The 27,506-nt window shown below is 42.4% G+C and overlaps 1 protein-coding gene across 2 annotated transcripts in view; it reads right to left on the bottom strand.

Moving 5' to 3' along the window:
* Positions 1–20,998, bottom strand: part of TMCC3 (transmembrane and coiled-coil domain family 3) — a 92,414-nt gene extending 71,416 nt beyond the window's left edge. The window contains exon 1 of one of the 2 annotated variants that reach the window (XM_033162121.1): positions 20,734–20,998. In XM_033162121.1, coding sequence (XP_033018012.1) covers positions 20,734–20,940 — 207 coding nt within the window. In that variant the 5' untranslated portion in view covers positions 20,941–20,998. The remainder of the gene's footprint in view (positions 1–20,733) is intronic. The other variant, XM_033162119.1, reaches the window with a different exon arrangement.
* Positions 20,999–27,506: the final 6,508 nt, after the last annotated feature.

The raw sequence follows: 27,506 nt of genomic DNA, 5'->3' as shown, positions 1-27,506 counted from the left end.
GAAGTGAATTGCAAATATTCCCTGTGGCATGCACAGCAAATGCAGAATTGAACCCTGCCCATCAGCTGATGTCACACACTCAATGGTTAACAGGCAAGCATGCTTTTGGGTGAAAAGACCTTGTAGGACAAATTAGAAATCTTGATGGGCCAAGATTGGCCTCCAGGCCAGATTGCCGATCCCTGCTCTATACAAATAATACACACCATCATCATAACACCTTCAGTTCAGGATAGAATATACGATGAAATAAAAACTCCCCACATTATTGATCACCACAAAGGCATTCGACTTAGCACCTCTACAGTTACACAATACTAACATTGAGATCATTATTTTATCTTCTTCCTCTTCTTGAAGTTATAAGTTGCGCTATGAGCAATATCAAATCCCAGAATAGAGACAAAACCAGAGGAACACAATGGCAATGCTGTAATACTTGTTCTGACAGGCAACTGCAATACTGTGTGGGTTATAACTAAGAACCAAAAGCAGATTTGTCGATTTTTACAGTAACAAAATGTGCTTGTCAGGATCAAATGCATTGTGTGACACCATGCCATCTTAGATAAGCCATCTTGATCTAGATAACAGCATCCTGGAGCAAAGACACATTGACTTGAAGAAGACACATCTTGCTGATTAAATTAAAAAAAATGTGCTTAGGATCAAAGCCAAAGTGCACATCTTTAAGTTGTTAGTAAAAAAATACTGTTTCATCAGTTGTTATTAAAGCTTGTCAAGCAGCATTCAGACCAAGGTTTGATCCTGGTTTCTTCAGCTTATCTGCACATTAGGTTAGCCAGTGACACAATGTGTATAGCTTGCATCAGAAGCAAAGGCTTATTGTTATAATGCTCCTTATTCAGAGTATTCCCATCACTGATTTGGGAAGTGAAGGACAACAAAATGATAACCACATTTCATATCTATCCTGTTGTTCCATATGAAATACTGTGTTTGGATTAGTTTTTCCCTAAATCAGCTTTGATCCAAATTGAGAAAAAGAACCATCTACTTGGTAATGTAGACAGCCTGAGACACACTGAAGGACTGAATTGACAATTCACAATGAAATCTAAAATGTAGGTGTTAATGCTTATCACAGAGCAGCTATCTGTCATCACATGGCATCAGTTCTGAGGTGTTTTTTGTTTAAATGCCATCCTTTCTGGAGATAATCTCAACCACACTATTTAATGTGGGGATGGAATAAAAAGCATGTATTTTAGGTGCACTGTTAATGAACTACACATTTTAATAGCGGAGGATCAAGCATTTGGTAAATGCAAATTACCTGGGAAGTTGACCAAAATCGTATTACACACTAGCCTATACTTTAAAGCACCTTTGAAACCCATCCTTTCCCTCTATGAATTTTGGGCATTGTAGCTTACCCCTCACAAAGTTAACCCTTAATAAAACACAGTGCCCAGAATTCTTTGGGGAAAATAATGTTCTTTGAATCTGCTTTAAATGCATAGTACAGAGTGCTTTGAATAAAGAGATAACACTCTCTGAAAGTTCCAAGCCCGCTATTTTAGCTTACATGTAATTTCGCCAGTAAATGCTTTAATCCATCCACTGAACAGCCACTGTGGGAGTTTGCTCTACAGAAGCACAATATCCACAGGTATATAATCCATTTGTCTGAAGCCCCAACAGTCAGTTAATACAAATAGCTCAGCAGGTGCTGGAAGAGCCAATGAAAAGAAAAACTGTTACGCTGACAACAAATATCTTCCTCAAACAGCAGTAGAATCGATTGGAATTTGCAGGTCTTAGCCATACTTAAAATCTCTTAGTACACTGATACACCTTGATTTTTTGAAATCAACACCACTCTGTTTAGATCTTGGCTCCTTTCCCCTGAATAATGCCCTTGAAATATGCCTTATAAAATTATTAACTTGTCATGTCTACCACAATTATTAAGATATTAAAATCCGGAGCTCTAATGCATAATCATGGGACATTTTATAGAGGTGCAAACTACTGTGAGTGCACCATACAGATAGCCTTCACAACATTGTCAATGGTCAGTGATGGTGGGAATGGTTGTCCAGTTGGAGGCCCACTGCTTCCACATTCCAGTCCTGAAGCAAAGCTCTAGATCTTAAGGACTACTAGGGTTAACTTTAAAAAGTTGGTTTTTCTTTATTTTTGAAAGCTAGTTAGAAAACTGTAACCATCGTTTCTCACTATAACATACTTTTCTCTTTCTGTTGGCACAATATAGTAGCTAATAGTTTTGCAGCACAATTTTATACTCTGCAGTAGGTCTGGTAGAGCAACCTAAGGCTTATATGACAACGACTACAGCAGTGTTTTATGAGTTATGTGAATTAAGCACATAATTATGTTCTATGGCTGTACCCATAGATATTTAGAGGTTGTGCTAGGATCAGTGAATTGCTTGGTTCTGCTGGTATCATGTATGGCTAGACTGCAATAGTGATTGCTGATATCCTATACCTGTCATTTTTTGCTGCTACGTGAAGCAATTTCTCTGGGACCTGCCAAATTTTGAAGTATTTTCCACAAATCTTTAATAGCACAAGCTACAGAATACACACACACACACACACACACACACACTTATCAGACACAGTATTTCCAGCAAATTAAAATTGGATGGGTGATGCAGTTTTCTTGATAGAGAGATTGATAAGATAAACAGAAGCTATATTAAGTTCAATCTCCTTGACTATGTTCAGTGTGCCCTTCATTAGTTGACCCAATACTGTACTGTGCTGGTCTTTGTACATTGATGATTTATGCATAAAGAACACTTCAACATTCCAAGTGCTGGGTTGGGATGCTTTCTCAAAATTAGCATTTCCTCATGCAGGAGATACTCCAGCTTGGCCTGTGAAAGGGTAGACGAGGGCACCTTGTTGCATGTGGATTTACTCACTGTCACCGATTACGTAACCTACTACAGCCTTGCCAAGTAAAGCAGCAGGCTAAAAACCTTCTCACAAGTATATTTGCTTGCAAAACAACGCATCAGTCTGCTATTTCAAGTGACAAGCTGAACCATGTGCTTTGAAAAGACTGTCCTGATATCAAAGAATACTTCAGGAAAAGACGGCAGCCTGCAACTGAATTATGTTTGCCTCTCCCACTCTCTGCTAGGAGAAAACCACGGTATTGCTGGTTCAGCTGCCTTCTTGTATAATGTCATGCTGTGGTTCTACAATATTGCATTTGAGGACCTAGTTGACTGAATTATTTGCATGGTAGCCAACTTAAAAGAAGAATAAAGAATTTTAGTTTTATTTGTGCTGTGAAGCCTAACAGTCTTATCATAATAACATACAGTATTATCTAATTAGAAGAAATGTGGTTTCTTCCAAAGGCAAATGAGATAGTTTACATATACAGTACTGTATCAGCCTTCACAAGACACTTTATCTTCGCACTTTACAGGTTAATCACTTGTTGGCCTTGGGTTCAACACAGTAAAAACAAACAAACGATAATAACTTTGGTAAGAAAGGCAAATTGAGTCAGTTCTTGAGAATACAGTAGTCTTTCTAAAGCCTTCCTGGTATAGCAAGAGTAATCTGAAGCACTTCATAATTAGAAGCATATATTAGCCATTACACAGAAAGAGAATCCTCTATTGCTCTCAGATAATTGCTGTAATATGAATCCACATTACAGTTGTTGTAGCTTACACAAAGATCATCTGTGGGTGATCTCAAGTTGTTTTGGAAGTATTAATAGATTTTCATCAGAGGGGGGTTCTTTTTTGTACAGGAATGTGAATCAATGTTTCAGTAGCCAGGTGATAATAGTGCAGAGAGCTTTAGCAATAAAGAACAATATGTACAAAATTGGGCATGTGGGAACTATTAAAACCCATCAGTTTGTACAAATGCATTTGTATGAAAATCATAGTGTTCCCAGCTGGAGGCATATTCTGGAGTACTCTGAAACGGTTGCATAACTCCTCATAACTGGCAATCTTAAATGCAGACAGCACATCTGAAGCTTAATACAACAGCCCACCAAACAAGAACTACTGTTATATTAAAGGAAGCTGGATATATTTCAGTCTTGTTGGTCCCAGAGAAACTGAATATTTTGTATATTACAGGATCTGAAACACGGGAAACTATTTTCCTGCTGGACACCCATGGCAATGAGACAGGATTTTAACTTTTTCTATGCTGTATTGTCTATTCCACTGTCTCATAATGATAAGTGAACAAACATAATAATAAAAATAAATTAAGTTCTTCCCCTCTCTAACCACTAGAAATCTAACAACTCATTTCCTCTTCCATCTGCAGCCTCCCAAGTCTGAGCAACATGACAGAATTTCTCCACTGTAACATGGAGTACAGTACTGCAAAAATACACTTCTACCAATATTTTGCACAGAAATCTGAAAACATAATACGTTTCAAGTTTAGGGATTAATGTTGGGATCATTTGTTTACTCAAGTCCCTATTCACAACAAGTATTGCAAATCTTTGACTTCCAGGTTCAAGCTGTCACAACATCACCATTAAGATATGAAGAGGTCAGTTTAAAAATCTTTACACCTATAAATTTCAAGGTTCCTAATTACAATCCTATAATATTCTTTCTTTTTACATTTATATACCTCCCACGCTCTCAAAGGAGCGCAGGACAGCAAGCAAGAAGTGGAAGAAGAAGAAGAAGAAGAAGGAGAAGAAGAAGAGGAGGAGCAGGAGGAGTTTGGATTTGATATCTTGCTTTATCACTACCCGAAGGAGTCTCAAAGCAGCTAACATTCTCCTTTCCCTTCCTTCCCCACAACAAACACTCTGTGAGGTGAGTGGGGCTGAGAGACTTCAAAGAAGTGTGACTAGCCCAAGGTCAACCAGCAACTGCATGTGGAGGAGCGGAGACGCGAACCTGGTTCCCCAGATTACGAGTCTACCGCTCTTAACCACTACACCATATAAACCTCTTAAAAACAATTCCATTACAGATACAGATTGGGAAAGATATCTTAAAAGACATGTTGAAAAAGAAAGGTCTTCAGTAGGTGCTAAAAAGTCAACAGAGATGGCGCCTATCTAATATTCAAGGGGAGGGAATTCCAAAGGGTAGGTGTTACAACACTCAAGGCCCAATTTGTACGTAGTGCAAAAGAGACCTCTTGATAAGACTGTAATTGCAAGAATTCCTCACCAATGCTGGATTTAAGTGCAGGCAGTTACCCCACACAAGGGCGCCAAGCCAAGGAGGCGCAAAACTGAGAAGATCCATTTCAGGTTGCCAAATTTTGGGCTTGCGCAAGGCGTTATATTACGAAAGATTACTAAAGTCGGCCACCCCTGTCCTCACTTGCAGAGCACATTGGGTATATAAGGTGTGAGGTGATCTTTCAGGTATCCTGACCCAAGCTATCCATAGCTTTATACACAAAAACAATTACCTTGAACTTACTGCAGTTGCTCATTGGCAGCCAGTGCGATTCTTTGACAGCAGGGTAATGTGTTGGTGATACCCTGCCCCAAGTGAACAGTCGAGCCGCTGCATTTTGCACCAGTTGCAGCTTCCAGACCAATCACAAGGGCAGCACCACATAGAGCACACTGCACTACTCCAGCCTGGAGGCTACCAGCAAATAAGACAACAGAGGTCAGGCTATCCCAGTCCAAAACAGTTTCAGCTGTCTTACCGGCAGAAATTGGTAGAAGGCACCCTTAGCCATTGGGGTCACTTAGGCCTCAAGCAACAAAGATGAATCAAGGATCACCCCCCAGACTACAAACCTGCTCTTTTAGGGGGAGTTTGACCCCATCCAAAGCAGGCAATCACCCACAGTGCCTCCATCTTGACAGGATTCAGTCAGTTTATTAGCCCTCATCCAGCCCAGCACTATTCAAGTATTATTGTATCAATGCCACATTTTCAAGATGCTCAGTTATTCATGAGCATGCTGAAATTTTGTTGATGCAAGGCTTTATTAATAGCCTTGTTCCAATGTAAATCCCTAGAGGACTTTTAATATCAGGAATTATAAGAAAAGTAACAGAAAACTAATGGAAAGGACCTGCCTACTCTCAGTTCTCTCTGCTGGTAGAACATATTGAATGATATGTTCTAATGAGAACTCTTACTCTGATTCTAAAAATGAACCGCCAGTGGAGGCACAAAGCTCTGCATGCAGATTTCAAAACTTTAATTTTATAAGCTTTGCACTCAGCTCAATGCTACGCTTCCTCAGGTGGGATAATAAAACGTTAATGTGTAAGGAAGTACAAACTCAACAAGCAATTAAAGCTCAAGCTAACTACCAAGTTCCTTTCTTTTGCTTTTTTTATTTGAGCCGTTTGATTTAGCAAGTTCAATCACTGTAGTAAAAGGACTATTTGCAGGGTGTGTGCGTGTGTATGAATAATTTCTTATAAACTGTAACAAACTTATGTTTGCATTCATCTCACAACTCCTGCAGGCACATTTGCTGAAATATTAGATAATGACCAGCATGGCCAATGGTCAGGGATTATGGAAACTGTAGTTTCGCAAATTTAGTAAGGGGTTAAGGGAACTGTAGTTTAGCCACAAGCTTCCTGCCCCTGAGTTAGAACAATTTCTTTCTGTACCCGATGGCTATGAATGGATGGCCACCTGGCCTCACTCTATACACGTGCTTTAGCTTCTGTCACAAAAGCAATGGTTGTGCCTGCAGCATGGCACCGAGAATGTAAGCAAGAAAAGACTGCTTATAGTGGCATTAAAAATGGCCACAGCTTTTACTGACCAGAATGCTAGCAGAGTTTGGTGTAGCATAAGCTGAGGATCCAGTCACGGGAGTCTTACTACAAACTAGTACCGTGGCACAGCCTGCATGCCAAATGCAGGCTGGGGATTGGAGAGTTGAAGGAATTTCAGGCCCACAACCATAAGAACCATGACTGTGAGCCTGTCCTGTCACCTGGGTGTATGGCAAACGTGCTCAGGGAGTCTTAGCCATTGAGGCTTTTGGCGCAAGGTGCCACAGCCTGAGGAGGCCGCCTGTGCCCTCTAGCCCCGCCGGCAGTGCCGCTCTCGCCCACCTCTTCTCAGGCTGCAGACGCGGGGAGGCCGTTGGTGAGTCTCCCATCAGCGCTGCAGCCAGGGCTCCTTGGACGGCAGCACCACAGCACCGCTACGGCCAAGCAGGCGGAGGCGGAGGTGGAGCACAGCTGGCAGCATCCCCACCTGCCCCTCCACGCCCTCCAGCTGCCTGCCGCACCTGGCCCTGCCCGGCGGAGCCCAAGCGGAGCCAGAGCGATCTTTGCGCCAGGGTGCCAGATTTACTTAAGACGGCCCTGAACGTGCTAGTCCCCAAAATGGGCTGGGGCCTTGAAGGGACACCCTAATATCTGTTAAAGGATATCCTGCTTACCTCTGCTGTTGATCTAGCCAAGTGCTTTAAAGTGCCTGCAATGAGAAAGTTGTGACAGTAATACAGAACACTGGAATTAAATGATAAACCACACATATTGCTATGAGGAATATAGAAAGTCCTACACTGCAGAGACCATCCCATTGCAGAGACCAGCAACTAACCTTTGTCTAGAGTAAGGTAAAGGCTTCTAAAACGTGTGTTAGTACGTGGGCAATAGCAAAGCTAAAGCTTCTGTTTAGGAGTGGATCAGAAGGAAAAGGTTCCCTTTCGGATCTGACTCCCCCCCTCCCCCCGGACCCACCCACTAAAACAGCCTGTTGCAGGCTGCAGCCCATTGGCTCCTGGACAAGGCCTAGTCACAGCATATTGGATGATACACTAGTTCATTACGCCACCCATATTTGCAGGAAGATATCCTTGATCCCTCCCACGTTTTAAAGTGGTGAACTAATCCTGGCAAAATCATGGTAATATAATTCAGGCAGCGCAAGACTTTCACCACCCAGAACGATTTAAGTATGCAAGTATTCACATGATACATTCTACTTATACAACTGTACCGCAGAAACACACACACACTTTGCGGGAGGGGGGGGAATAAATTTCATTTAAATGCATCTCTGCATCAAAACCTCCACTATATATTTGGAGGTGGGACACACTCAGACAATCATGAGGCTGTGCCAGTTCTGTTTGGAGCCTAATTTCCTTGGGGATCTTAGAATGTCATGCAATAGACCTGCCCTTGGCATGTCTCCTCCCCCAGTCCTGTTTATAAGGGATTCATTAAATAAACCAGAACTGAAACATAATATCTTGAAAAGGAGGGTTTGTTGTTAATCATGTATATCTAAAATCACATACTACAGCTTAACAAAATGTTTCTTGCACATGAAGAATTCCTCTTCGATTACAAGTCTATAGTTGCTGCAGTACTAGAAGGGTTTTAGCAGATGTGCTATTATTCTGTAATAATTTAAGTCGTTTATCTTCAGCTTAGCAGTTTAACCATATTAAGTGATTGCTTAGCAATGAGAAATTGTCATGAACAATTCACAAAGTCTTGAGGAAATTATGGGTACGGCTTGCATAAACAATAGGCTGTGGGGAAATAAGCACACTAAGTATAATGGTTTCTGCATAGTTAGCTTATTTTGGTATTCTGGGGTGAGAACAGAAAATGTTCCCATCTACTTTTTAAAAGCAAACAGGTTTAACTTCCTACCCTGAAATTACATGTATTGGCTGTGGCAAAGACATCATTCTATATTACAAAATTAACATACTTATTCCATAAGCCAGAGCTGTATCACAACAATACCTAAATCACATACCATAAGTGAATTAATGAAAAATGTATTTGTGATTTAGTTATAACCAAGTTTATATCAAGGACTAGGAAATTAAATAAGAGAAGCACATGCTTATGCTGAACTCCAAATCAATATTTGTCTTAGGAACCAAAAAGGCATTTCAAACACTTCAAAAGGAGCAATTTCTTATCCCATTTCTTACTCAACAGCATTTAAGTCCAAGTACATTTAAGTAGATTTGCTCCAATTTATCCCTTGTTAGTCTTGTCCCTCCTCTCCTGTCCTCTTCCTTCCAAACTTTGACAGTAATCTGTATGACATTTTTACTTATCCCGTAAAACAGGTGTGGTGAACCTTTATCTCTTCGGATATTGAACTACAACTCCATTAGCTCCAGAAAACATGGTTATTGGCCAAGAGGATGGGAGTTGTAATTCAGCAATATCTGGAGGGCCAAAGGGTCCCCACACCTGCTGTAAAATACCAAGTGCACTGATGCCATCAACTAAGATGCTGTTGTTGTTGATGGTGATGATGATGATGGAGGAACAGCCATGATTTGCTGAATCTCCAGAAATTTTATAGCTTTAGAAGCCAATGTGAATGGTTGTATGTACCCTTCCTGTATGAACTAAGCATACAAACAGAATAATTGAGCATATCATAGAATCATAGACTTATAGAGTTGGGAGGAACTCTAAGAGTCCAACCGCCTGTAACACAGGAATCTCAGAACGTGGTCCCCTATCCAATTTGAAATCATACTGGACCCTGCTTAGTTTCACAAATGAGCTAGCAGTGGACGTAACAGATCATGTGTAACCAGTGTGGTGCCCTCAACAAGTTGTCGGACTACAATTCTCATCAGTACAAGCCTGCGTGGCCAGTGATGAGAGGATGGAAATTGGAGGGGGATACTGTACTATGTTGTAATAGATTGTGGTGGGGCAAAGGGTAGTAGATCACATTTAAGGTATGCAGGGCCCAGCCTAGTATAGTCATCTATTCAAAGCTACTATTCTCATTATTAAATTGTTAAAGCAGCTTTTTAATTATAAAAAGCAGCCATGAAAACCTTAGGTTCCTTAAGTGTCATCAATACTCTTAAGTGCTTCCTCTTTGGAGCCCGTTAGCCATTAAAGTCTGAACCAAATCCAAATGTGGGTTTTTGGCATTTTATTTTTATGTGATCATTTGAGCCGTTCATTCTGTTCTTCCAGGTTCATCAGTACTTTGGCAAACTATGTTCAGTCTAAGCGTGGCCAAAAGGTTAACAAATGCAAATGAAAGTTCCTTCAAAATGTTTCTGATTTGCAATGCAATTTTTGTAGAGTTTTACCCTATGAGTCATGTAAGAGGTGCTTCAGATCTCCCAATCAGTCACTGATCGAAAGGAAAGTCAAATCACCAATGCGGAAAATCTTTTGATTAATACTCCTGATAATTCAGGCAACAGGTTTGTTCATAACAAACCATATTTAAAATCCAGTTCACAATTCTACACGTCACAATTCAAACACCAATTTGACCCTGACACCTATTTTCAAGGGGGCCAGGAAGGATGTAAAGAGCAACCCAGTGCAAAAGACTGGTGTAGCTTGCAGAGTGCTGGGCTGGAGACTCTGACTGGCTGCAGGTACAGCTAGCCAGAAGATGGGGTAGAGATAGTAGCACTTTGGGAAGGAAAAATATAAGCAATTGGAGTATAGGTTACTGGCATTCAGCTGGATAGGGGTATATAGCCTCTGAGTTGTGTGTAATTCACCATGGCTGGATCTAGACACATCAAAGAAGCGTTTCAGTTAAACACATTGTAAACTCTGTATGAGAAATCGGGTTGGCAAAATCGGAACTCCACAGCGCCATCTGGTGTCTTTGTGTTATAATGCATATATAACGCATATAAAGTGCTTTTTCTTTGCCAATGTAGCTGAGTCCTCTGAGGAGATATCTACAGCTGAGAAGAAAGTCTCTGAGCTGGGGTGTTCTTTTAAGAGTTTATAGACAAGTGAGAACTGGTAGCTGAATTAGAGAAAGGAGAAGAGGAGCCGTGAGGGAACGCTCTACTTGGGTTTCAATTCAGTAAGAAGGGGATAGATCTTCTGGAGATAGAAGAGGAATCCCAAGCCAGTTAGGATGGGAGTGTGTGGTGATCCCCTGGTCTGGTATACTAATAGAGGAGCCTCAGGAGGAGTGAGATTTATAGAAAGATGGGAAACTGACAGAAAGTACCAACTTGTTTCAGAACCCAAGTATTAAGACCTAAGCAGCAGCAAGTCTGCAATTAGTTTAAGGAATTGAAGTAAATATCAGCTGTGATTATGAAAACATTGCCAAAAATGTGAAGGATTAATCTAACCAGACTAAATATTATATGGTTGTTTTTTTTAAAAAAAAATCCCAATAGCAAAAATGTTTTCACATTGCATAGTAATAGTTTCAGAACTACAAAAATACTTCCCCCCAATCTGAAATAATCACCCGTTTGTACGATGCCCACAATGAAAACATATTTTGTTTAATGTTTATTGCTGTTCGCACTACCTACAACCTATTTCTTCCTTCTCCCACCAAAGCAGGCAAGCGAGCCCAATCATACTTCAGTCCTCAAAGGGATGGAATTACTAACACTGCAGCAAACCCAAACACATTTGCCGAGAGGGACAAACCTATAATTCCCTCAGAGCAGCAGGGTCCGTGTGCCTGCTGAGACACCAGACTAGAACTGTCTAATACAAAATGTCACATTTCAGCCTGAGCTCACTGAATGCATTTACGAAGTGATGCAATTAACTCTATGAGAATAACTGTGAAAAACAGAGCCTTCTCATCCCTGTGAGCTGCTATAAGCTACTAAGCTTTTCAAATAATTGCTACATCCAGCAAAACACAAATAATGGCACACAGGAAAAAAGAAACATGGGAAACTACTGTATAACACATGTGACTTCACGTGTTTGCATGAATTAGCGTAAGAAAAATGGGAACATTATATCTATGGGGTTCTATTTTTCTGCACAATAGTCCATCATGTAATACAGAGTCTTTATATTACACTTTTCATTCAGCTTGTCAAAATGTCTTTTGGAGGCAAAGAAAAAGCAGTTATCCCCGTAGTCATAGTACTATTATGCCTGCTATTTAATTCAAAATATGTATACTGCTGAGAACAACACAGAAACTTGGCCCACTTTTCACAATGGGAAGTAAAGGTACGGCCTTTCTAATCGAATGTCAGACACGGAGTATTTCTGCAAGACAACACGGCACACCAGATTTATTTAAAACAGAGCAGTTGCCCTGCCTATACTGCAGCAAGGTAAAGGAAATGGACTCCTGTCATTTGCAGCTGCAGTGTACAATCCAAGTGCTGTGCTTCTGTTACGCAAGACCCATGGAAATGAAGGAGGATAGTCCATTTCTATCCTGATCTTCCACCAGCAAACCCAGGGAAACCCTCATGTGGCTATCCCATTTTATCCTAACAACAACCCTGTGAGGTAGGCTAGTCTGCAAGAGTTACTTGCTCAGGGCCATTCAGTCAGCTTCATTAAACAAAGATCTTCCGAGTCAAAGGCCAAGACTTTATCCACCGAACAACATTTCCTTTATACAATGTAGAAGGAAAGTCTGGTGGCTTTTGGTTTTAGGTTCCAGCGCCAGTCTTACCATTAGGCAGAATGAGGCAGCTGGTTTGGGGTGTCACAAAAGGGCAGCATATTGCTAAGTATTTATTATTGTGTTTTTGCCGCCAGGGAGGAGAGAACAAATAGTACTTGTGGGATTTTCTGCCTAATGTGCCATAATAATTTGGCTTTCCTTTGATATTATGCACCTTAACAAGAGGGAAAGGGTTTGTCTCCATTTGCTTCCTTGCTCAGGCAGCAGAATGTCTAGTGATGGCCCTGTCAGGTGCCATGGCTGAACAAAACAGTATTCTTTTTGTTAAGCTGGTAACTTCAAATACAATAGTATTTCCATTGATTGTGCTAAAAATACCAGGTATGATGCTGGCGTGCTCTAGTCCATGGGGTCACAAAGAGTCGGACACGACTAAACAAATGATGCTGATTTAAGGCATTTGTTGTCTTTGGATATATAAAATAGAAAATAAAATAGCTTAATATTGTCATATCCAAAAAAAAAAAAAAGGAATGACTTAACCTTACAGTTTATTAGTAATATGCTTCTCTTTTTTTAAAAGTATTTTTATTATGCTTTTTCTACATTTACAGTTAACCGAAACAAACAAGAAATAAAAAGAACGAAATAAACATAACACATTTCTCTGTCATCACTTTTTTCCTTATCTACACATATACTCCGCCGAGTATTTTGACTTCCTTCCCCTCCAACCTTGGTTTTTATATCTTCCCTTCATTCTTACGCTTTATTTATTCTCCTGTTTCCTTTAACATGTTTTGTTTTAGTTATAAGTTTATATTTCACTGTCACATTGCAAGTATTTTGTCAAATCCTAAGTTTATTAGTAATATACTTCTCGAATATATTGCTTCATATAATTTTTGTTAAAAATTAATTAGCATTTTCCTTATACAATAGCCTAGCTTAGCATTGTTATTGAGCAGGGCGTCATGTTTAAAGGGTTAATTAAAATGATACAGATGGAATCCTCTTTGAATCTGGTGGGGTTTTTTTGTTTTTTGTTTCTCAGAAAAATTAACTTAGTCCTGCAAGTTATTTTTTTTAATTGCCATTCAACAATATGTGTTTTACCAATAGCCAAAGCCTATGACGTGATTTCAGAAAAGTAATTTATTTACATTTTAAAGTGGCAGGTTATTGCTAGAAATACCATTTTCTTATCAAACTTTGCAGCCTTTTTTCTGTGACATGGTGGACCAATGAATCACTTCATCTAACAACTTAAAAAAAACAACCTGCTTGATCTAACTAAGGATGCACCTAGTCCAGCATCCTCTTCCAAACAGCAGCCGATCAGATACTTCCAGAAAGTTTATGAGCAGGACATGAAGGCAATGTCTGCCTCTACTATGTGTCCTCAGAAGGTAGTATTCAAGGTACACTGCCTCTGTATAAAGAGGTTCCATTAACTGAGCAGGGAGTTAAATCCTACTGCTTTGGCTGAGAACTCTGCTGAGAACAAGTGTAGAGCCAATGCAGGATTTAACCCCAACTATCAGATGACATCACAAGTGACATCAGGTGATAGGCAGGTGGTCTGGGTTTGGGGGAAATGGCCTCACAGGTTGTGTGGCATGATACTTTGGAATACACTGCTGACAAGTTTTCACTATAGTAGTAGTAGTAGTAGTTGTTAAAGAGAAAGAAATGTTTCTTCCTTGGAACTCTTTCTTTAAACCAGTGGTTCCCAACTGGTGGACCACGGACCTCAGGGCGTCCACATAAGCCACCCAGGGGATCCCTGGCACCATTCACACAACAAAAACTGCCACTGAGATATCAACGTGGTATAATGGTTAGAGGGTTGGACTAGGACCTGGGAAAGTAAGGTCTGAATCCGCACTCAGCCAAGAAGCTCACTGGGTGAACCTTGGGCAGTCACCGTATCTCTTAGCCTAACCTACCTCACAGGGTTGTTGTGAGGATGAAATGGGAGGAAAGAGAACCATGTACACCACCTTGAGATCCTAGGGAGATAAAAGTGATCTATAAATGTAATGATTAATAATAATAATTTCCAAAAACTATGCAGTCTATGGCTTGGCTTTTGAAAAACAGGGGATCTGAAGTACTTTACTTAGTTAATTTGGAACCACTGCTCTAGACCATTCAAAATTTGGTAAATCTCAATCAGCTCCCCTCTCAATAGTCTCATTTCTTAACTAAAAAGCTCTAAACACTTTAGCTTTGCCTTGTTGGGAAAAGCCGCAATCTCCATGCTACTTAAATTGCTCTTTTCTTTTCCAGTTTTAATTATATCCTTTTTTCATTAGAGGACCTGAACTGCACTTCCAAATGTAGCTATACTATAGATTGGAGGTGACAGACGTGTAGTTTTCCAGATACTGTTGGATTCCAATTCCCATCAGATATTGGATTTTGCTCCAGTATGCCTGACTTTCATCCAATTTGGAGAGGTATTTCTGGAGTTCTTTTAAGCCTGCTTGGCTATTACCATCCAGAATAAACTGCTGTCCCCCACAAACTTGGCTACCACATGGCATACCTCTGATCCCAGACAATAAATTAAAAAGCCATGGGTCCAAATATAGATTCTTGCAGAATCTACTCCCCCCCCTCCATTTAAAAACAGTTAAGTTTATTAACTCCATTTCCTTTCCTTTAACCAGTTACCAACACATAAAAGGACCTGCCCTTTTAAACAGAACTCCATAAAAGGACTCTTGTCCTCTTCTACCGGAAGTGCGAAGATTATTTAGGAACCTTTAGTGCTGGGTAAAAAGTGAGTGCATGACATCATCAAAAGCCTTTCCAAAGTGAAGGCAATGTTATCGCTTCTTTTTGACTTTATTATTTGGCTGTATGAGATCTCTCAGATTTGACCTGATGGTTTCATCAAATCTGACTGACTGAAAAAAATGGCGCCACATTGCTTTGGGGATTATTGAGGGGGAAGTGGCAATGACACTGCTCAAAAGTGAAAGAAGGGCAAAGAAGGGTTTTTCCTGAAACTTATTCACATATACTAGCCAGAATGATTAATTTCCCACAAATACAAGGCTAAAGGTAAAGGACCCCTGATAGTTAAGTTCAGTCGCTCATCTCACTTTAATGGCCGAGGGAACCGACGTTTGTCCGCAGACAGTTTTTCCAGGTCATGTGGCCAGCATGACTAAGCTGCTTCTGGCGAAACCAGAGCAGCACACGGAAACGCCATTTACCTTCCCGCCGTAGCAGTACCTATTTTTTCTATTTGCACTTTAACATGCTTTTGAACTGCTAGGTTGGCAGGAGTTGTGACCGAACAATGGGAGCTCACCCTGTCATGGGGATTCGAGCCACCGACCTTCCGATCGGCAAGTCCTAGGCTCTGTGGTTTCGACCACAGCTACCTGCTGCTGAATTATTAAGCTAGACAATGTAAGCACTTAACCTAACCTTCACTAGCCAGGTGCCCTCCAGATTTCATAATTCCCATCATCTGTAGCTAGCACAGAGCTGCAGCTCCAAAACACCTAGATGGTACCAGATTTTGGTGAAGGCTGCCTTAACCAAATAATTAAATAATCTGCCCTTAATCATGTGTTAGCCTGTGCATATAAGGATTATCCACATGTAACCACAACAGGAAAATGGATGGTTGATCCACTTCAGCTTCCATCTATGCCAACTGTGGGAACACCACTAAATTTCATAAAACTTGGGTTAGTCTCCCCCTCCCCAAAAGAAGTGCTACCGTGCCACCATTCACTGTACAAAAAAATGCCATTGTGGATGAAGATACCAACCTGCCTGTTACTCATCTTAACAGGTATTTCTTCACATTTCTGCTTGCCAGTTTTAATGAACATTAAGATCCCTTGTGCTACTCTACTTAAAACTATTACAGTGGTACCTCGGGTTAAGAACTTAATTCGTTCTGGAGGTCCGTTCTTAACCTGAAACTGTTCTTAACCTGAGGTACCACTTTAGCTAATGGGGCCTCCCGCTGCCACCACGCGATTTCTGTTCTCATCCTGTTATGTACTGAGCTGAATCCTAGAACAATAGGATCCAGAATGCAGCAGTCTGATTGGTCCGCAGCAGCCACCCAATCCAGCTCAAGGTGGAAGTGAATCAGTGACCTGATTGGCCTGCAGGAGCAGCCAATCAGGCTTCTGGAGGAAGTGAATCTGCAACCTGATTGGCCTACAGGAGCAGCCCAAAATTAGCCAATCACGCAGGGCCCATTGTGTAGATAATGTATATATAGCAGACGTTTTAGGTAAAGTTTCATTCATTGCTACTATGAGCTGAATAAAGAGCATGAAATTCACCCTCGACTCTTGTGTATATTTCACATCCTGAAGCAAAGTTCTTAACCCGAGGTATTATTTCTGGGTTAGTGGAGTCTGTAACCTGAAGCGTCTGTAACCTGAGGTACTACTGTATTACGACAAGCTTTACACGAAACGAGCAATGAAAAGTTGTGTTATCTAATAAACTATCTTCCTGCCTGAGATGTTATGCCAGTGAAATAATTCATGGCCACACAACCAACAACAGATGCAGGCAGAACTGCCGCACACCAACAACCCCTAAAGATAGCTCACGGCTGTCTCTCAGCTCTTATTCTTTGGCTCAACGAAGGCAAGGGCAAGTTGCTTTCATCAATGCAACCCCTGTATCAAGTAGCTGCTGTCAGTGCCTCTTCTGTGTTTAAGTACAATGCAGAAAAGGATTCTTCTTAGCCAACTTGAAGTCCTAGAAATATAACCCTTTCATTTATTTAAGCTTTGCAAGAGCCATAAACAATAGCATGTGCTGTGAAGTTGACTCAGAGGCTGCAGCTAACATTACGTTTAAGTACAGGATTCCATGGCAACTAAAAGCACATACTGTAGTGAGGAGAGGCTTCTGCTGTAGATGGGAAAGTTTCGCTACCCAACAGCTCCAAGCTTGAATAGGTATTTACTGGGAAGCAATCTGATTCAATGCCAACATGATTTACTATCAGGCAAATGCAGAAATGAGGGGGTGGGCAGATGGAAGGCTTTGTTGAACCCCAACACAAAACAATCTCAGGCAACTTTAATCGATCATGTTTCAAGCCAAAAGAGTAGCTACATACAGTTGTGCCCTTCTTACTGACTTCAAAAAGTGCTTATGTTGAATAATCCTAATGCAAATCTCTGCAATTTTCCTCTGACTAGCACCAGTGTGACGTAGGAGCTGCAAGATCGACACAGGTTTAGTTGTATATCGCTTTAACCATTTCAAGCAGCACAGTGGATTTTTTTTCCAAACAGAAGTTGCAAGATGGAGCCCACAGTCCTATAGGTGAGCAAGTGTAGTTGCCACGAATAAAAAGTGTAATGGTGCATTCAGTCATTCTCGGCTCCATGCTATGCGTGGGATTGATTACAGCAAACACTGTGAACTAGGAGGTCCATAATAAAAGTAGCATGCACAAATCTACATTGCAACGCTATACAATATTACTTAAGATTATTTTTAAAAACACCTTCAGGTGATGCTGCAATTCAACTTCTAATTCAGAATCCTGTTCAATAAACCCAAACTCCTCTTAGGTTCCCCCACATTTTTTACTTCATCTTTTACTAGCAGGACCTAGTGTTTATCAATTTTTCCACCCAAAACTGACTCCTGGCATCCTGGTGACACACTTTTGGCACACTAGTGGATCTCATCCCATGATTCAGAATATTTTTCCTTAGGTGGTTTTAAGGAAACTGCTGGGCGCACATATCAGATCAGAGGCTTTAAGTTTGGACTGAGCAGGCTTGGACTAGATAACCTCCCAGTAAGAGTGGCCAAGGGTAGCTCCGACATGCATGCCTTCAATATTGATGTAGAAGAGGGAATTTCAGCCCCAGCTTTTACATCTGACCATCCTGCCTACCAGGTCCCATGACATTCTCTAGTTCTGTGAATCACTGCACTTGCTAGATTCACATCTGAGTGCTCTTTAACTAGACACAACTGAGAATGATTGTGCAGTACACAACTGAAAGACAAAGGAGGCTGGCACAATACTGGTCACAGTGATCGCATCAGAGTCATGATTGACAGGGACGCGGGTGGCGCAGTGGGTTAAACCACAGAGCCTAGGGATTGCTGATCAGAAGGTCGGCAGTTCGAATCCCCGCGACAGGGTGAGCTCCTGTTGCTCGGCCCCTGCTCCTGCCAACCTAGCAGTCCTGCCAACCTAGCAGTTTGAAAGCACATCAAAGTGCAAGTAGATAAATAGGTACCGCTCTGGCAGGAAAGTAAATGGTGTCTCCGTGTGCTGCTGTGGTTCGCCAGAAGTGGCTTAGTCATGCAGTCATGCTGGCCACATGACCCAGAAGCTGTACGCCGGCTCCCTTGGCCAGTAAAGCGAGATGAGTGCCACAACCGCAGAGTCGTCCGCGACTAGACCTAATGGTCAGGGGTCCCTTTACCTTTACCTTTACCTTAATAGGTTTCCACACACCTGGGCAATAGCTGTGCTAAGAATCATACCCAAGCACACGAATTCCTTGCAGGAAGTTACCAATTGTTCCAAGAAGAGTTTACAATTACTAGGACTGCCAGGTGTCATTTGAGACATTTCCTTACCTCAAGACATCCAAGCATCACAGGTCCTATATTTGTTGAATTTTTCAGCTCTGCGGGGCATATGGCTTCAGGGCACACCGCAAAACTCAACTGCAAAGCAGCGTTTTTTTCTTTTATATGCAAAATGCTTCTCTGGACACCCTTAACATCATCATTTTGCTACAAGTTTAATATTGGAGAACTAATTTTGAATGAGTTGGTTTATCACCCCTTCTAATGGCGAACTCAGTTGCTGAGTGCAGGCAGGATTGTACTGGGGCAACTGGAAAACAAGCAGCCAGTATCGCATGCTCGGGCGAAACCTAAGGTCTACGGAAGTACAAAAAATACTTAAGGGAAGTAAAAAGCAAATGCAAAGCAAAAAAACAAACAAAAAAAAACCCCACATACCCAGATGCTGAGTGACCAGAAAGTGCTCAGTGTCTGCTGAGGAGGGGAAAACCCAGAAAACCAAGAGAGGTGGAATGGAGTCTGCTGGAGGAAGTGAGGGTGGCTGCTCACTGGCACCCTAAACCCTGCTACAAACGGAGCACTGCAGGTCCTATTTGAGCATTACAAACCAGAAAAATCATGAACAAGGTCTGGAAGTCACAGCAGAAGCTGGCCGAAAAGTACTTCCTCCACTTCCGCATAGCATATGAACTGCTTCTGCACAACATTCATGGGGTCCTTCCTCTGGTCCACACAACTGCCCATGCCCACACCTGAAATAGGGCAAGTGAACCACACACATCCCACAACCCAGGATGCTCTTCTCAAGCAGTGGTATGCGCAGGTGGGTAGGTCTCCAGTTCCACTCCATATATGGGCTGCTGGGCATATTTGGATGTGCTGGAGGTGCGTCTTTGGTCTCCATGAGAGCAACACATGCCACACTCCAGCAGACTAGAAACAAAAAAGACACCTTGCACATCAATGGAAACCTTGCCCATTGATTTGCCTGAGATTTTGTTTCACGCCCTGAGCGAAAACACAGCCAACATCCAAAATGAGCTGCTACTGGAAGGAATTTTTTTATTTCGACTACGGCAGACCAACACGGCTACCTACCTGTATCCCAAATGAGGTGAAGCGGTCAGGTCAGATGGCTCCGAAACAAGACCTTTCACTAACTGCCTTACCACAACCCCCTCACAACAAGAAAGGCACACATATTTGAAGATAAACATCTGCCTAGAGAAAGGTACTACCTGTACTTGAGGCCGAATTACTGGAACCCCCCCCCCAAAAAAAACCCCTCAAAGATTCCTCACTGTGAGAGATTTTGGGGAAACAGCGCACTCTAACGGCCAGATCCCGCAAAAACGCCTAGGAGAGCAGAGCAGATCCGTCTCGTGCGTGTAATAAATGGTTAAAGGGCGCCGGGTCTCTCTCTCACAGAGACACAGCTTTCGTACGACCCACAGAGCCGCTCGCAAGGCTTGGGACACACCGTCCTTTGAAATAAAAAGACACCACTAGCCGGCAAGACACCAGAGAGCCGACGGAAAAGCTCCCTCTGCAATGTACCCTCTCCGGTGTTTCCTCCCTGCCAGGGACGTGTGACAACCTCCCCGTTTTATGTGCCTTGGGGGAAACCGCACGGAGCAGGTGGTGGCCCTCCTTCCCTTCCCTAGGTCTTAACCAAACGAGGCTCCCATATGTTGCTGCCCCGAAGCGCGCCAATTCCGAACGCGAAGCCTCGCCGGCGCGGAGAGGAGGGAGGGAGCAAGCGAGGGAGGGAGAGGCGCAGCAGCTGCTGCCCGGGGATTCCTCTCAGCCTGGGCGACCCTTCGCGGCTGTGTGGAGAGAGCGCTGCATGCATCGCTTACCTTCCTCAGCATGCTGGGCAAGCAGCGGCTGGGGCTCCTGGCTCCGGCCGGTTCTTCCTCGCCTTCTTCCTCCCGCTCCCCCCTCGGCCATTCAGCGGCGCCTTTCTTGCTGGGCGATTTCGCCAGCCCGAGGAGCGCACATTTCATGCCCGCCGAGGCAGCGGCTCCGATGCCGGAGTCTTCGCTCGCACATGCGTGTGGCAGCATGCACAGGGTCGCTCCCCCGAGAGCCAGGGCTGCCTCGGCTGCTGCGAGCCCAGCGCCGGCTCCTTTGGCTGGAGTGTGCGGCGGGGCGCTCGCAAAGCAGCCTCGGGCTCGAGGACGCGGCGCAGCAGCGAGCCAACCAAGCGGCAGGGGCAGCAGCAGCAGCTTCTGTTCTGCTGCTGCTTCTTACCGGCCTCAGCAAAGCCGAGGAGGGAAGCGGGCGGGGGGACTACCTCGCGCTCCCGCTCCCTCCGCCGCCGCCGCCTGTCCGTAGCCTCAGCGCGCGAGCTCCTCCGCGCGCTCGGAAAGGCGCACTCGGAGGTGCCCAAAGGACGCTCGCGCGCGCTCCGACGCCACCGGCCGAGAAGACTGGAGTGGCCAGGCGCTGCAGGAGCGAGCCGCTTTACAGAACGCGAGGCAGGGGAGGTCCTTAGCTGTGGGGACCACTCAGGGCGCACACGCTCATACACCCCCCGCTCCCCCAAAAAGAACCAGTTGTCCAGTGATTTCTAACAGGGTCAGACAGCAGCGTGTGAAGCTGCCTCGTAGCGAGGCAGATAAACCTGGCTAGCCCAGAGTGGTCTTCCTTGTCTCCGTCTTCCCCACTCCTGCTCTGCTGTTTGTCGTCCTTTGGCTAGAGCATTAAATGCACGGCTTGGGGCCCTCCCACCGAGCTTTGCCCCCCTCTCCCCTCATTGGCGTCTTTTTTTTTTTAAGTGCAGCCCCCCCCCCACCCGAAGGAACGCTCCTGCAAGCGTGCAATGACACATCTGACAAATTCTGGTCACGCTCTGTGAGCTCCCCCCCCCCCCAACTGGAGCGTCGCTTTGGTCGTTAGCAAATGAATGTTGGCCTCGGTGCAGCGGAGGCTAGGCCTTGTTTACGTTATTGCATTTATATCCCTCCTTTTCCTCCAAAAAGCTCAAGGGGAAGTACTGTACATGGTTCTCCTCCTCGTTTAATCCCAACAACCCTGTGGGGTAGGTCAAGATGAGCAGCAGTAATTGGCCTCAGGTCACACAATGAGCTCCATGGGGGGGTGGGGAGGTCGGGACTTGAACCCTGCTCCCCCAGGTCCTGATCTGACACTCTAACCACTACACCACATATGTTGAAGGACTGCCTAGAGGGCAATAGATATAAAAGGTGGCAGTAGTTCTTGGGCTGGCGTGGGAATGAGGCTGGTCATCACTGCATCCTTCCTCATCTCCCCACTCCCTTTAAAAAACTCATTGGAGCAGCTGTGCATGTGAGTAGTTACATAACCGTTTTGTTAAGTTTTCCTTAAAACTTGTATTAGCCATTTCTACAACAAATTGTGCCTTTTCCCAAGTAAATGTGTTTGGTTAGCATCAGGGCAGCAGAAGCAAACTCCTTTTTATTCCTGTAGTGGCATTTCTGACGGTACTACGATTTAAGTGAATGTAAACTCTGAAATGGGCACATGCTCAGAGTATTCCACCACCACTCCTCTTTCATGCCTGGCAAACAAACCTGTGCGTACTCCTGCTTCAGGAGGGTAGGAGCAGTTGTAAGGGCATGGAATGGCAGTGATAGAGAACGTTGTGCGAATATATGTAGAAAGAAACTACAATACTGTACAAAGGCAAAATTTACATTTGTTGCTCCGCCCACTTTTTTGCCTCCAACTCCACCCACCACTGATACATGGCCCTTACGGTAGAAGGTTCCCCACCCAGTTACCCGGTTTCAGTTGCCTCTTGTTACTGGATCTCTACGCTGTTGCAGTAATCACTTAGGTTTTATTTTCAGTTTTATTCACTCTATTTTAGTTTTGTGTTTTTATGCATTGGTAACCAGCCTGGGATCACTTCAGATATGACGAAGGGTGTTCTATAAATGCAACACGTAACTAACTAAATACATGTGGTTTGAGGTTGATGGTTTATTTTTATATGATCATTTATTTCCTGTTCGTAAGAGAAATCAAATGCATTGTAATTACAGCTATATGCGCTTAAAGGTACATTATGCTATAATGTCTAATCTACACTTACTGTATACTGACAATGTCCTTTTATTTTTCTAGTAGAACCACTGTCACCCCGTCCTCTCCCCTACCACCCAACATTGTGTGATGTCAGTAGATATTGTGATGTCATCAACTTGATTATTTTCTGAATTGATCTGATTGGAGCAAAGGGGCCTTGTTGCCATGACAATGTTGTTGTATTGACGCTTGCAGGAAGGAGAGTGGTTTGAAGTGTGCGGATTGCCCTTATATTTCTGTACTTTTAAAAGCCACATGAAGCTTGACTGGAGACAACATCATAAGAAATATCTCTGTGCTCGAGGCACTTACGGAGAAAATATATTGAGTTTTATTCACATTTATTTATGGAAAGTCAATATGCCAAAAATAGATGCACTCTTACAGTGTGATAATAGAGTGTTCAAGTGTTGTAATGTTCAATGGGGCTTATCATCACGTAAGTCTGACATGTTTGCAGCCTTAATATACTAAAATACCTTGATGGTTAAAGGTATAAATATATAAAATTAACATAAAGTTTAATGTTCTAAGGTGAAATGAATAATGAAATTCTAGAAATTAAGAAGGCATGACACTAACAGGGATTTTGGTTTTTCCACATTTCATTAGGTATAGCATATTTTGACAGCCATCTGTCAGGAATGCTTTGATGGTGTTTCCTGCTTGGCAGGGGGTTGGACTGGATGGCCCTTGTGGTCTCTTCCAACTCTATGATTCTATGATTTTTTTAAATAAAAAATTAAAAGCACCAACAGAGTTTTATTCACAGTTTGCACCTGGGAGGTAGGGAGACACCCAATATCACTAAGTAGAGAGTTATCCACATACTTTGGTCACCAGCTCCAATATGTGGGACACTCTTCCCGCAGAGATTCAGCAGGCATCCTCACTTTTGACTTTTAGGCATCTCTTGAAGACATTTTTATGCCAACAAGTCTATGCAGTTAAATGATTAACATCATTTAACTATCCTAGTCCATATATATATATATACTGGCATCTGGAAAAGAGAGGGAGAGAAAACTGAACTCCCCAGGGAATTGGAATAGAAGATTGAGCAGACTGGGTCCACCTGGCAAGTGAAGTAAACCAATAGGTATCTTCAGGAATGTGAAAAGCCTGCAAGGGAAACATATGGGAATGTGTTTTGCTGTGCATGCTAATGAAGGGTACATTTGCACTAAGCACTCTTAATGAATGACAAGACAGAATCAGGAAGGAGATAGAGGCTACTAGACACCACCCCACAGATTAGTCTTAATCACAATCAAGAAAACCCTCAAAGCATTTGCAGGACACTTAGAGCTGATGGATAACTGGTAAAGCAGAATGGCAGACACAGGCATTCTAAAGGGTGGTAGATGAAGGGGTGCATTGAGGCATTTGTGATGAAGGCAGTGAATGTATTCAATCCACTTCTTCTACCCCAGTTAACAGTGCTTGCCTGTGTTTATCCAGATAGAAATGAACAGCATGAAAAAGGGATGGGTGGGTTCTAGATGATTCTTGTCAATGCTACAGACCAGAAAAACATATATGCCTTAAGATGACTACCAAATGAGGTTTGAGGCACACCATTACAATAGATAGCAGAATTCAAAGCTGGAAAATTTAAAACACCATGACCAATATAGTCTTATGTTCCAGAAGAGTAGTCCTTTTGGTTTGATGCAGAAATTAAAGAAGTCTGGTGGCACCTTCAGTCAAAACTAGCAAACCAGCATACACATTTATGGGCCAAAACTCCCTTTGTCACATGACAGGAGGATTGGCAAATACTGGTATGTGTTTTACAAAACTGGAAAACACAAAAGAAAGAGGGTGCTGTTTTAAATAAAAGTGAGGCCAGTGCAAGAGACACTGCTACAGAGAGCATGAATGAAAATGAGATACAGGGTGGATCTACACACAGGGGAAAAACACACTATAAATATGTCAGAAATTAAATCGTTATAACCAAAAAAAATCCTATGGAAGATCACTTAGAATTTTTTTTGCTCTCTAGTGCCATCTGGCGTTGCATGTTTATAATGCATTCAAAGCACTGTTTCTTGACTGTATACAGTAGTTAAGTCCACAGTCACATCATTAGAAGATCCAGTTAGGCTCAGTGGGTGCGACCCACCTCTAACAGCTAGCTAGTACCCGTTTGCAAAGCAAGATGAATGGAGAATCACTTTCTGTTGCGAGCTACCCCCTTCCCAACTCTACTGAGCCCAAGTGCAATATTGTCAAAATTGCAAATATGCAAATGAATTGCAAATGAATTTGTTTAGTGCCTTCGTGGGGAAATCTCCCTTTTAAACCTTATTGTGGAAGCATAGCAATTTTTACATCTGTTACTGTTACAGAATATCTAGGTCAGTGGTGACTAGCCTGTAGTCTTCCAGGCATGGCTGGACTCCAATCCCATCAGCCCCAGCCAACATCACCAAAGGTCAGGAATGATGGGAGTTTTAATTCAATAACATCTGGAGGGCCACAGACTCACCACAACCCTGATCTACATAAATTGAAATGCTCCCCAACTGGTTAATCAAAGCTTTCTCAGCAGATTTTATGTTAGCTCTCCTCCTCCTTCTTCTTCTTCTTCTTCTTCTTCTTCTTCTTCTTCTTCTTCTTCTTCTTCTTCTTCTTCTTCTTTGTTGTCAATAGATAAGCTGAAGAGTACTTACCAGTATAAAAGGTTAGCCATAAAGCTGTTAATGAAATTGAAGAAAAAGGTGGGAAGTGATTTGGTGTTTTATACATTTTTCTCGCTCAAGTTCATTGTCTGAAAGGGAACAAGGAAATTGCTGTAGCATAGCAACTGTGATGTTAGCAAGCAGTGCAGTGGCATCGTTAGCTGCGATGCTGTTCTTTGTATCTCCAGGCTCTCGTACGGATGACAACACAACATTTGCCTGCAGTTTCCAATCACAGAAGCTTAAACAGAAAATTAAATAGGGCTTATTCACATCAGGGGCTATGTACGCAAGCATAGCTCCTTCCTTCACTATCTCAAGTCATTACAATAGCACACATATCAAATTAGTATTTAATGGTTTCATATTTGACTGAAGATGGTTCTGTGACGATTTTAAGCCAACTACGTAACAGAAATTGCTCTGTAGGAAGTGTCGGATGTTGTTTTACTCTGCTGCCTTAGTGATTGAAGCCACAGCCTGCAAAGCCTTTAGATAGAACTTTCCCTAAGCCAGTTTGGTAGAGCTGAGTAACTTTGAGTTATCTTTGACAGTGTGTTTATCTATTTTTAGGGACCGGGGGGAAACCTCCCATTTACCTGGGTTTTTGGCCCTAAATTTGAACAGTGTTTAAGTATTTGTGACATCTTTTAGAGGGGCAAAGTCTAAAAGACCTGGTTTTTATTTGCATAGATGTCCGTGTTTGTTTTTAGTTTTTATTTATGGTGTTTAATGTAATTTGTTTAAGTATTTTTATTACATCTGTAAGTTACATTGAGTCATTTCCATGAGAAAAGTGACTAATAAATTATTAATAATAATAATAATAATAATAATAATAATAATAATAATAATAATAATATGTAAGTAAGTAAGCTTAAGTACACACTTTTAAAATCCTGTTTATATTTATATGGTCTGTATAAATTCATTATACTGAACTTATAATCAAAGGTGAGAGATGTAAGGGCAGCTTAGAGCATCTTTCTTCAACCTGGTTCCTCCTAGATGTTAGGGACTGCAGGACTCCTCAGCCCCAGGCAGCATGCCCAGCCATTAGGGATGAAGGAAGCTGTAATCTAATACGTCAGAAAGTTATCAGGTTTAGGAAAGCAGGCTTCTACAGAAATTGGGTTACCAACTGAAGGAGAAATTCAAGTGGTTTATTCTCCCTCTCTGTCCCTGGTTGCAAAAAAAAAGGAAAAAAAGAACCCAGGTCAGGTTAATTTATTCTGCACAATAAGCTGTTAAATGCAGAACTAGAAACTTTCATGTCATAGAGCAATGGTTCTCAAAGAGTGTGGCAGGAGAGGATGGCAAGTGTGGCGAGAAGATTCAAGGACAGTCAAAGAAATGTTTAAACATTTCATTGTAGTATAGTATAGATGCTCTTATGCATTGTTTTATACTTTTTGGATGCCCCATGGTAATATCATAAAGTAGTTGTGTTCTACGTTATAAATCAAGCACTGCCAGGAGTTGTTTCTTTTAATTTTCCAATGTATTATCAATTTTAGAGCCTATGATGGCGGTAGCCAGCATGGCACCCTGTAGATGCAGTTGGCCTCCAGTTTCCATAAGTTCCCATCAGCCCCAGCTATCATGGCTAATGGTCATCAAGGGCACCAAATTGACTAACATAGTCTATGAAATGGCCACGATATCTGGAACACTGTGTATTATATATGTTTCCTCCTTCTCCCGAACATTAAAAGAGCCTGCTGGATCAGGCAAAACTGATGTCTGTGGGAAGCCCTGAAAACAGGACCTGAGAGCAACAGTTCTCTCTCCACACCTGAAATTCGCAGCAACTTGTATTCATAGACCTGCTGCCTCCATTAACAGATTGGTTAATAGGTCTACTTTTACCT

Source organism: Lacerta agilis, chromosome 10 (assembly GCF_009819535.1).
Source record: "Lacerta agilis isolate rLacAgi1 chromosome 10, rLacAgi1.pri, whole genome shotgun sequence".
NCBI classification, from domain to species: Eukaryota; Metazoa; Chordata; class Lepidosauria; order Squamata; family Lacertidae; genus Lacerta; species Lacerta agilis.
The sequence above is the reverse complement of the archived record's forward strand: the minus strand, read 5'-3'. Positions and strand labels throughout refer to the sequence as shown.